This window comes from Octopus sinensis, linkage group LG17, assembly GCF_006345805.1.
Source record: "Octopus sinensis linkage group LG17, ASM634580v1, whole genome shotgun sequence".
Taxonomy (NCBI): domain Eukaryota; kingdom Metazoa; phylum Mollusca; class Cephalopoda; order Octopoda; family Octopodidae; genus Octopus; species Octopus sinensis.
The window spans coordinates 13118477-13130976 of NC_043013.1; the positions used below are offsets into that span (position 1 = coordinate 13118477).

Sequence of the window (12500 nt, forward strand, 5' to 3'; positions counted from 1 at the left end):
ATATTTTCTGCTGTAATTTTAGAGACAAAAGTCAAGATTCCAGCTGTTGCAGTAATGGTTGGAGGTGGACCTGGAACTCTGAAGTCAATGCATGATTCAATATCACGCAACATCCCAGTTGTAATAGTAAAGGTCAGTAAATAGACTATTATGTAAATAAGGTTACTGAGAGTTTATTCAGTTCATAATGTTTACATATCTGAAGAAGCTTGTGGTTAAGAAAACTAAAAGGAAGGACTATATGAATGTTTTGTTGGTGCAGAATTTTCCATAAATATTTTATTTAATGATTTACCGGTTTTTGGTTTCCTGGTCAACTGCTTAAATCTTATGACTGTCTCTATTGGATGAATGACTTTATATGTACTTAATTAAGAGTATTTTATAACAAATATTCTTTTAAAAATCTGTCTTTCAACCAAAAATAGTAATTTATTTGCCATTGCCAGTGGTCAACCTCTTCTGTTTTCCTTCTTGTTGCTACTTTATATGAACCCCCTCGTACATTAATGGTCCTTGAAATTATACCACTCGCTAATTTCCATGTGTAATGAAATGACCAGCAAAGTGTTGCTTCTTCTTCACCTTAATTATACATCATTCATCTCTTTGCATTTCTACCTTACAAAACACTAACCCACCTGTAATTGGATTTCATTTCTCATAATTTTGTTGTTCATTAGATGTGTTCCTTGGCCTTTGACCCATCACTTTAATTTTTTGCACCACCTAATTCATCTTCTGTGTACTACCTGTAACTCTTCCTCATCTCGAATTAACATAATTGTAGGCCTACCACAATTTCCAATCTTTCTTCTCTGATTTCTCTGTTCTTCCTTTGTCTCCTTATGGCTCAGAAAAGTGCAGTCTTTCTGGCCTTCCTTATACATGATGTGCCAAACTATTCCTGCCTCCACCACAACATATTACAGAAATCTCTCCTTTGTAACAGAAACACCTCATGCCTCTGCCTCCACCAGTTGTCTCATCCACATTTATGCATGTACTGAAATGAGACCTTGTTACTTTTTAGTCACTTAAGAAACTACCTTTTTCTTTTCTTTCTACTTGTAATGAATTAACCAATTAGCTGTTTTCTTAATTTTCATTATTTACCCATTTATGTTTGTATTAATGGTGCTTATAATGACAATGCTTGTACTACACTTACTTCCAGTAGAGATAGTCATTTGAACATGAATGAATGATAATATATTAATGCGAGTGGAACTGATACATGTCTGCTGGTAAATGCTCAATGAAACCTTCTTTTCAAATGTTGAATGTCATCCCTCCTTTCTAAGTTCCATGTCATGTCCCTTTCCACACCTTATGTAGGTCTGGCGAGATTGTGGAGGGGTGCTTCATACAAATTCCTCATGGGTAAGAAACAGATTTAAAATCATCTGGAAAAGTAACAGTGATGAGGTAGGTAGCATGGGATTACTTCTAACAGACAAATGGGATGGTAAGGTGATTGAGGCAGTCACAATTTGCAATAGAGAATTTAAGCTTAGACTAGTTTTGCAGAGAAGTAGAGCAATATCTCTAACTATGTTCCCCAGGCAGGTCTACCAATGAACAAAAGGACCGTTTTATGATATTCTTCTGCTAGCTACCTCAAAGACAAATGACAATAACCTCATCTTTGTTGGCTGATGCTTTCAATGGACATGTTGGGCAACACCCAGGTATCTTTCATGGTATACATGAGGGCCATGGAATTGGTTCTCAAAACAAGGAGGGAACAAGGCTACTGGAGTTCTGCAATGTGAATAACCTAATGATCTGCAACACCAACTACAGAAAGCCAGCCAAACACCTGATAACTTATCAACTAGGTGATCATGCTAGCCAGATTTATTACATTCTCAATTGTAAGCAAGATATATGGTTGCTCATAAATGCAATGGCCTTACCTGGTGAAGAATGTGACCACCTCAGCATAGATTAGTCTTTAGTGATTTTATACTTCAGGCTAGAAATATTCCAAGAAGCAGACCAATCTAGAAAAGAAGGATTTGGAAGCTTAAGAGTCCTTTATATGTTCAAACTTTTAGAGAACCCAAATTGAGAAATTTAAGGAGAAGGAGGAGAAATTACAAACTTGTAACAACAAGGGTGAGTGGGAGTTATTGCAGGACAGCTTGCTGAGTACCACAACCCAAATCTGTGTCTGGTGTAAAGTTCCAATCAGACCTAGGATGATGTGGTGCTGGAATGATGTTGTAGATAAGGACATGAGAGTGAAGAAACAAGCCTGGAATGACTGAAAGAATTACAGTACCAGAGAATCATATCAGGTAGCATGGAAAAAGGCTAAAACAAAGGTATATTTAGACTGGGGACAAGCAGAGAGGGGAAAGTATGCAAATGTTCTGTATCATGAAGATCAGAGGCTTGAGATATTTCAGAACACAAGGCTATGTCAGAGATCATTATGGTGTGGTAGGAGAGAAGTGTATTCACATGGACGATGGTTCACACGTAGTTAGGGATTCTGCAAGGAAGGAAACTTGGAAACACTTTTAGTGTTTGCTAAATGTAGAGAATGCATGGAAGAAGAGAAGCTCACCTAATGCTGATCCAACGGCTATCTGAATTGACAGTAATTTGGTAGGTAAAGCAATTAAAGTTACGAAGACAGGGAAAGCCTTTGGCTCATTAGGAATGACTACTAAGACGCTTCACATATCTGGTGGAGTGGGATATGTCCTCATCTCTGATATAAATAAACCAAGCAAGAGGGAGCCAAATGCAATAGTTGGTGTAGCAGTGTTATAGTCAACAGGTACAAAGGTAAAGGTGAAGCTTTAGACAAAAATAATTACAAATGCACCAAATTGTTGGACCAGGTGATGAAAGTTGCAGAAAGAGTCGTAAGTCAATTAATAAGGAAGAGAGTTAGTGTAGATAAGATGCAGTTTGGATTTGCACTAGGTAGAAGCACCACCAATGCTTTCCTCCTGGTGTGCAATTGCAGAAGTACTTTGCCAAAAGTATCTGGTTTTTGCTGACATAAAGAAGATCTTTGACAGGGTTCTCCACACAAGGTGGACAAGGCTGAAGACAGGGATAGATAAGAGGTTGGATGGGTAATGTTAATATGCATATGCAACAGAGTGTAAGTGATTTGAGAGAAAAGCTGGGGGTATGATGCATGGAACATAGTATGCAAGAGATAAGTCTGTGCTGGTGCAGTCATTTAATGTGTATGAGTGAAGAGTTGCATGGCGAGGTGCTGATCTCTAATTGTGGAGGGAACGTATGGAAGGGCTAGGCCCATGAAGATGTGCGACAAAGTCATGAGAAAGGAGCTATGGATGTTGACAGTCACAGAGGGAATGACAGAGGATTGGTATTCCAGGTACTTTGGCGTGCTTGTGAAAATATGACAAGCTAAGTAAAACTGAGGTTGTACTTGTTCCCTGCATTACTCTTCAGCTGAGAATTCACAATCCTGCAGGTTCATGGGTACTAATTCCAGGTAAATGTACCTGTTTTGGTGTTGCATAAAAGCACCCAGTTCACTCTGTAAAGTTGTTGGCATTAGGAATGGCATCCAGCCATAGAAACCATGCCAAAACAGACATGGAGCCTGGACAGCTCTTAAGCTGGCCAGTTCCTGTCAAACCATCCAACTTATGCACACATGGAAAATGGGTGTTAAATGATGATGGAAAATGTTCTCATAAACACTGTGGTTCCAATATGTTGAAGGACGTGAGGTAATCAGGGAACTCTCTTTTTATAATAAGACAGAGAACTTGTCCTTCCTCCTAAAAACTACCAAAAATACCTTCACTACATTCACAACATATCCTAAAAGAAGGCAAGAGTTAAATTGGAAAAAGCTATAAATAGTGACTGGCCCCATATTTGACCAAAACAAAGATCCATCCTACATCATACCAGTCCTGTCTAGACCCCTAATCTCAGAACAATCAATTTCAACAATCTACAAAGATCACAAAATTGTACACTTCATATTCTTTCGAATTTTGTATAAACCATTTCCACAGTCCATGTGAATAAGCAAGTTAGTTATTAGATAAGACTGCTGGAAATAGCAGCTAAATCTCTCTGAACAGCACCTGACTTTCTTAAAAATGAACGGACACACTTTCTTAAAAATGTACGCACACATAAGACATTGTAGATGTCAATATGCTAAAAGAAAATGAACATCGCTTTAATTCTCTCTAATCACAAGTCAGCTTGATCATGGCTGATGTTGATCTAAACAACAACAACAACAACATATACAATAAAGCTAAAATGTTTAAAATGAAATAGCCACTTCAATGCGTGTAGGCAGAGTTTGTTACAGCAAGATGAAACACCACACAATCCTTGCTGTTACATGTTCAGTGAAACTAAAACTACCAAACACGTCATTAGCCTCTTTAGTCTCAAACTCTGTGCTGAGAAACAAATCGATAGAGACAAGTGCAGAAGCACAGTGATTGTCACACTGCAAGAAGGGGTTCATTCGACGTCTGTTGGTGCCCAGAAATGAAATGATGGAAGAAATGCAATCTATCCAAACTGATACACTGCAACCCATATTACAAAGCTCTGCACATCAGATTGCACATTACAGTCCTCAGATAGGAAGAATATGGTATATCTACAGATCACATCCAGTCATTTCACTAACTACATACATACTATAACTATACAACAACAATAGCAACAAGTAAAACAACCACAAACTCATGATACTTTATAGATTGCAATGAAGGTAAGAGCAACACAGGAGGAGTTTACAACAGCTTATTTGGATTGACGTTTGATGTTAACTGGGGAATCTTCTCTCATTGATTGAAATTAATAAAGAGAGAAAATCATGGATAGATAAATAGTTTTATATATATGTGTGTGTGGGGGTGTATGTGTATTTGTATATACATATATTTATACATATATATAGGTGTGTGTATATTTATATGCCTATGTATCAATGCATGTGTTTGTGTGTGTGTGTGTATATATATAGTTAATCCAAACATGAAAACACAAAGAGAAAACACAACAACGCGAGGACATGGAACAAATATAGTATTATTGGACGCTCAGGAAGAAAGGGAAGAAGGAGGGCTTAATGTTTCGAGCGGAGCTCTTCATCAAAAACATAGGAGAAGGAAAGATCCAGAGAAGGGAAGACAGAGGAAAAAAATCGCCAATGGTACACACGTGGTCACATTTTGTATGACCGGAAGGAAATAGGTGAGGAAAAGTTCTTTCAAAGACAGGAGAGTGTGGATATGTGCATGCGAGAAGGTCTGCGTGTGCATGTGTGTGTATGTGTGCAATGATAACACGTGTGTATAAACAGACTGAGAGAGAAGATGGTAAAGTGTATAACATTCATGGGTTATGAGTTCAAACCCACCATTGACAATTGTTGTATTTCTTTGTCAATATCTTTATTTTATATGGTCACAACTCAGCTCTAAGGAATTAGTAGCAGAACAATTTGGTTCAGTCTCATACAAGAACAACACTCTATCCACTCAACTATTATCTCCACAATATAGTTCTGATAATGCCACTGTATATCTTCCCTGGATGTGTTAAAGCTAAGTTCACATCAAAAATTCCTTGGGACAACCTGGTGAGATCTGTGACCAGATCTGTGGATGGTGCAAAGTTCCCTCTCAACCCAAGTTAACATGGTGGTGGAACAACGTAGTTGACAAGGCCATAAGGGAAAAGAAACAGGCATGGAAGGACTGGTGGTAGCAGGGAATTATATCAGACTGTCAGCTAGGAGACAGGTTTATTTAGCCAGAAGGGTAGCAGATAAGAAAAAATTTGCCAATGTCCTGTGTTGTGAGGACCAAAGACTTGAGGTGGTTTGTGCTGCAAGACAGTGTGCGAGAGAGAATCATGATGTCATAGGAGAGAAATGTATCCGCATAGATGATGGTTCACTTGCATTTAATGAGGCTGCAAAAAGAGAGACTTGGAGATGCCATTATGAAAGATTGCTAAATGAAGAGAATGAATGAGATAAAGAGAGTCTACCAAATGTCAACCCATCAGAGGGACCAGCTATCCGAATTGACAGTACCTTGGTAGATGAAGTAATTAAGGGTATGAAAACAGGGAAAGCCCCCGGCCTATCAGGAATCACTGCAGAGATGCTTAAAATGTCTGGTAATGTCGGCTATAGTCTAGTCATCCATATAAACAATCCAGTGATACATGAAGGTGTCATACCCAATGACTGGTGTAGCAGTACCATAGTCAACTGTTACAAAGGTAAAGGTGATGCATTAGCTACAAATAATTACAGAGGTATCAAGTTGTTGGATCAGGTAATTAAAGTCACAAAGAGGGACATAGGCCAACTAATTAGGGAGAGAATTAGTTTAGATGAGATGCAGTTTGGGTTTGTGCCAGGGAAAAACAGCACCGATGATATATTTCTAGCAAGGCAGCTGCAGGAGAAATACTTAACCAAAGGTAAACCTCTGTACCTGGCTTTCATTGGCATGGAGAAAGCCTTTGACAGGGTTCCCCTATCCCTTATCTGGTGGTCAATGAGGAAACTAGGTACAGATGAATGGTTAGTGAGAGCTGTACAAGCCATGTACAGGGATGCTGTCTGTAAGATGAGGGTTGGCAATGAGTACAGTGAAGAATTCTGGGTAGGGGTCCACCAAGGATCATCATAGTCCTCCAGGCAACAACAGAGGAATTCAAGACAGGATGCCCCTGGGAGCTCCTCTATGCTGATGACCTTGCTCTAATTGCTGAGTCATTATCAGAACTAGAGGAGAAGTTTCAGGTATGGATGCAAGGACTACAATCGAAGGGCCTTAGAGTCAACCTAGCAAAAACCAAAGTCTTAATAAGTAGTAAGGCAGACAAACCACAAATCCCTTCAGGTAGATGGCTCTGCTCGATCTGTAGAAAAGACATAGATAGAAACTCGATAAGATGTACCCAGTGTAAGCTATGGATACATAAGAGGTGCAGCAATATCAAAGGAAAGCTAACTGCAAAGATAGTTTATATGTGTGGCGAATGCTCAGGAGCAATAAACACTGAAAATGTGCAGAGAACATCTTCCATCAAATTCCAGGGGCAAAAAACTACGAGTAGTTGATAGCTTTCATTACCTAGGTGACCAAGTGAAAGTGTAACTTCTAGAATAAGAATAGCCTGGGCAAAGTTCAGAGAGCTCTTACCTTTGCTGGTGGCAAAGGGCCTCTCACTCAGAGTAAAAGGTAGACTGTATGACACATTTGTGTCAACAGCCATGCTAAATGGCTGTGAAAGATGGGTTGTGACTACTGAGGACATCCATAAGCTTACAAGGAATGAAGCTAGTATGCTCTGCTGGATGTGTAATGTCAGTATGCATACACAACAGAGTGTAAGTACCCTGAGAGAAAAGTTGGACATAAGAAGCATCAGATGTGGTGTGCAAGAGAGATGACTGCGCTGGTATGGTCATGTATTGTGAATGGATGAGGACAGCTGTGTGAGCAGTGCCACATCCTAGCATTTGAGGGAACCTATGGAAGAGGTAGACCCAGGAAGACCTGAGATGAGGTGGTGAAGCATGACCTTTGAACATTGGGCCTCTCCGAGGCATGACAAGTGACTGAGACCTTTGGAGATATGCTGTGCTTGAGAAGACCCGGCTAGCCAAATGAGACTATAACTGTAGCCTATGCCAGTGCTGCATAACTAGCCCATTTAAGAGTACCCTTCAATCACTGGGCAATAATCTCTGCTTGCAAAGACCCGTTGAAGCAAGTGAAATCGATGTCATGGCTGATGACAGTACCACCTGATTGGCACCTGTGCCAGTGGAATGTTAAAAGCACCATTCAAGCTTGGTCGTTGCCAGTACCACCTGACTGGCTCCTGTACTGGTGGCATGTAAAAAGCACGATTTCAGAGTGGTCATTGGCAGAGTCACCTGACTGGCTCCTGTGCAGGTAGCACATAAAAAGTGCCATTTGAGCGTGGTTGATGCCAGTACTACCTGACTGGCCCCCGTGCCAGTGGCACATTAAAGCACCCACTACATTCTTGGAGTGGCTGGCATTAGGAAGGGCATCCAGCTGTAGAAACTTTACCAGATCAGATTGGAGCTTAATGCAGCCTTCTGACTCACCAGCCCTCAGTCAAACTGTCCACCCCATGCCAGCATGGAAAGCGGACATTAAATGATGATGACAACGACGATGATGTAGTACCTTTACTAACTACAAAACATCTTTATTTGATTGTATGCGTGCATTTTAAAAGATTTTTTTTAATATTTGTTCATTCTTAGATTACTTTATATCTGAAGATTTAACTTTAATGAATTTATTAAAGTTTTTCTTTTAATTATCAGGATTCTGGTCGAGCAGCAGATATTATGGCAGATGCTTACCAAACAAAACTCGAAAATTCAAATGAAGAAGATGAAGACAGGTTTGTTCTTCATTTCGATAGAACAATAATTTTTTTTTTTTTGCTTTTGTTGTTGTCATCACTGTTGATGTTATTAAATATGTTGTTGTTTATCCCCTATTAGCCCTGATAGAACAGGTCTATGAACGTATGTAATCCAGTCTTTATTTTCCTGTATTTACATACTTATTAGAAGACTTTATTATTCCACTGTGTCAGTCTTCATTTTTGCTGAAAGGGTATGATTTGAAATGGATTTAACTTATATTTTTAGCAGTTTTGAGTGGCAAGGTAATCTGCTCCCTCCTTGGCTTGCAACTCTGCTATTACTATAGTTGATAGTTTGATTTTGGAGCTGATATTAATAGTGTTGTAGATATTTAAAGCTTTGACTGAAACTGAAGACTCATCAGATTTCTTTAACTAAAGACTCAAACTTTTGGCAGTATGACATGACACTGATGATAATCATAATATTGATTTGTTATTTTGACACAAGGCTCCATATTTGCTGGGGAAGGATAATGGGTCCAATTCAGGACATGCCTAGAGATGTTTTGTTTTGTCTGTTTCGTTTTCCATCCAATTTAAAAGATCAGATCAAGCAGTAGGTATCATGAAACAACATGAAAACACATTAATAGAAATGGTAATTATGAATAAATCTGGTATGGGTTTAACCAGTTCTGGGCACACTGGCTCGGGCTGTAAACTTAATTCATTCCATCTTTTAACACTGAAGTACCTGGTGGTGGTTCAACAGGAGCATTTGGTCCTTCACTGCCTTTAACAGTCCACAACGTTGTGAGCATTCAGAACCGGCCATGTCTTGATTTACAGTCTTTTCAATTCATAGCATCACTGTTTGCTACAGGCTGACATGTAAGGGGTTCTCAAAAGGAGGTCTACTAGCATATATGCCAGAGTTACTATGAGCAACATCTCTAGAAACAACTCCATTTCTTGTCAGGCCTCCCCAATCTATGTCTTCCAGGTTAATTATTTACAAGATCCAAAAATTGATTAGCAGCAACCCATGAGCTCTGTTTTATCCATGTCTTTACCTCATCAATCTTAGTTGTTCTGTAAAAATTATGGGTGGTGCCTTTCCTCCTTAAATTAAGATTTGTTCCATCATTTGTTATCTGTATCACTAATAGTGTAGCCTGATTAACATAATTCTGATTAGGGCTCCAAGGTAGCCTAACTTATCTTGTTTGTGACATCAGTATAGACCTTATGTTATTCTTTATAGCTAACTTTCTTTTAATCACTATTAAAAGATTTACATATTAATTTCTGAAATAACTCTTCTTTCTCCATCAATTCTAAGGAAACTGAAAACTCATATCAGAGAGAAAATTATTAAAGAATTTGAAAAGGAATTGAAAGGAAAAGGGATAGATAACATGGTTGACTATGTGTTAAAGTCCCTAAAACGACCAAACTTGCTGACTGTTTATGATAAAGATTCAGTGAAAGAATTTGATCTAACAATGTTCAAAGCTGTATTCAAAGGTAAGAAATAGTTTAAAATTAAATTTTCAGTTTTTTTATATTTTCCTATCAGTTTGATTTTATTTGACGTAATAGTAATTTAGATTAATTATTGCTAATTAGACTAATTATTATACTTGTAAAAAAGTTGAGAGCTATTTTTAGTATAAAAAATCTAAAAAAATCTAAATTAGGATGAAATATGCAGAGAAAGAATAACAATATTATTGATGACTTATACTATTATTTGTATATTTTCTTGTAAGTTTTGGGAGGTTAATCCTGTACCTGAAGTTTAATTAAGCTTCATCAATAAGAGAATCAATGGCTGTATCAATGGATTTTCTAGAGAAGCTTCTGGTGTCTCAGTGAATTGTATGTTGTTATTAGCATTGTACTTTGTCTCTGGTGAAGACATTTAACTCACAGGTTCCCCCTTTTCTATATTACTGAAAATAGATACAAAATAGTAAAAACAGTATGCTTCTGCAATTGTTATCACGATGAATATTTTCCAGATTTGAGGCACTCAATCTAACCTTAGCCATAGAAATAGTTAGTTGGAAATAGTTCTTGTCTTGACGAAACTGTCATTTAATATATCGGCACAAGAAGACAGCAAACTGGCAGGAACGTTAGCATACTGGGTGAAATGCTTCGTGGTATTTGGTCTGTTTTTACATTCTGAGTTCATCCTTTTGGGGGTCGATAAATTAAGTATCAGTTGCATACTGGGATCAATATAATCCACTGGCCCCCTCTCCAAAAGTTTCGGGCTTTTTGCCTAGAGTAGAAAAGAATATATAGGCGCAGGCATGGCTGTGGTAAGAAGCTTGCTTCCCAACCACATGCTTCCAGGTTCAGTTCCACTGCATGGCACCTTGAGTAAGTGTCTTCTAAAATTGTTTCAGTATGGATATTGGGTGGCTGGACAAATGTGTCAAAGAGACAGAGACATTGAAAAGAGCCAAATTAATCAATACTGAAAATATTGCGCTCGACATAGACATAGAAATCAGAGAATTAGATCTCAATCGCCCACACATCTAGGAACAGTGGAAATAGAATACATCACAAAAATGAAAGAGTAAATTAGTAGAGAATATTAAAGAATAGTTAGACTTATATTTAAACACTGAAGTCAATGCCGAAACTAATATAATAGAAACAAACATGCTAGCTATACTGATCATACTTGAAGAACAGTGAATTGAAAACCTAAGATAAAAAGACCCTATTAACAGCAAACAGAAGTCACCACCCCACAGCAGACAAAAACAGAATATATCTACCCCTCTCAGGAGATGGTGTTCTTACACAGATAGAGAACTACAAAATAAAAGCAGTTGGACTGGAAATGTATTTACAAAGAACTGGTGCAATAGAGTGGAGGAAATTACTGCCCATATCATGAACGAGTGCCATAGACTTGACCAAAATCTCTATAAGTTGTGACCACACGATCATGTAGTGAAAGTGCTCCACTGGAAACTGTGTGAAAAGTGAGGGCTACAGAGAGTCAAAACGCAGCATGAGCACAAACCACAGAGATTGGCAGAATCGGAGACTAGCAAAATCTTCTGGATTTCCCAATCCAAACGTGTCAAATGCTAGAGCATAACAGACTGGACCTAGTGGTGGAGGACAAGGTGCACCACATATGTTATATAAATGATGTTGCTTGCCCCGTTGACCCACAAACAATCAGGAAAGAAGATGAAAAGATAGATACAATCATTTTAAGTACCAAATAGCCAGGCTATGGAAAATGAAGAAGGTGAAGACAGTGCCAATTATTATTTTTAGATCTGAAAGCAGAGACTGAAAGTTTCATATTGGTGGCAAAGATCAAATGTTGCCTTCCTGGAGAGTCATGAGCGGCTACAAAAACTTTACAACAAAGTTTTGCTGAAACATAGTACGATTCCACCTTGGCTAGTTAATGGTGTTACATTTCTACTTCAGAAAAATGAAGAAGCAAATGAACCAAAAAATTATAGACCCATGACCTGCTTAACAACAATGTATAAAATACTAACATCTGTCTTAACTGACTATACCTGTAGTTTTTTAATAGAAGTGGTATCTTCCTTAATGAACAAAAGATTGTAAACATGGGTTCTATAGTTGTAAAGATCAGCAACTCACCAATAAGATGATTTTGGAAGAGTGTCACAAACAACACAAGAACTTATCAATAGTATGACAAATAAGTCTTTGATAGTCTACCACAAAGCTGGATTGGAAATATTTGGGAAGTTATAAAATAGCACCTACTCTGCAAAACGTCTTATGGTATGAGAATATGGAAAACAACACTGACTTTGAATAGTGACAAATAATCTTTCAATGCTAGGAATGTAAGAATTTCATGTGGCACTTTCCAGAGTGACCCTATAAACACTCTTCTTTTGACTAGCTTTAATGCCTCTTTAGAAATTGCTCGATAATGGCTATGTCTTTTAAAAACATTCATGATGAACAACGATGAATATAATGATCAAATTCTTCCATTAACGTTATTAAGTTTTGGATCAACCTTAAAGAATAAAATTTAAGGATTGTGGGGTCTGACAGAAGTA

At 38.1% G+C, this 12500-nt stretch overlaps 1 protein-coding gene across 1 annotated transcript in view; it reads left to right on the forward strand.

The window, feature by feature from the left end:
• The window catches only part of LOC115221041, a 248440-nt gene that overhangs the window by 79041 nt on the left and 156899 nt on the right, over positions 1 to 12500 (forward strand). The window contains exons 19-21 of the mRNA XM_036510314.1: positions 23 to 132; positions 8363 to 8442; positions 9755 to 9939. Coding sequence (XP_036366207.1) covers positions 23 to 132; positions 8363 to 8442; positions 9755 to 9939 — 375 coding nt within the window. The remainder of the gene's footprint in view (positions 1 to 22; positions 133 to 8362; positions 8443 to 9754; positions 9940 to 12500) is intronic.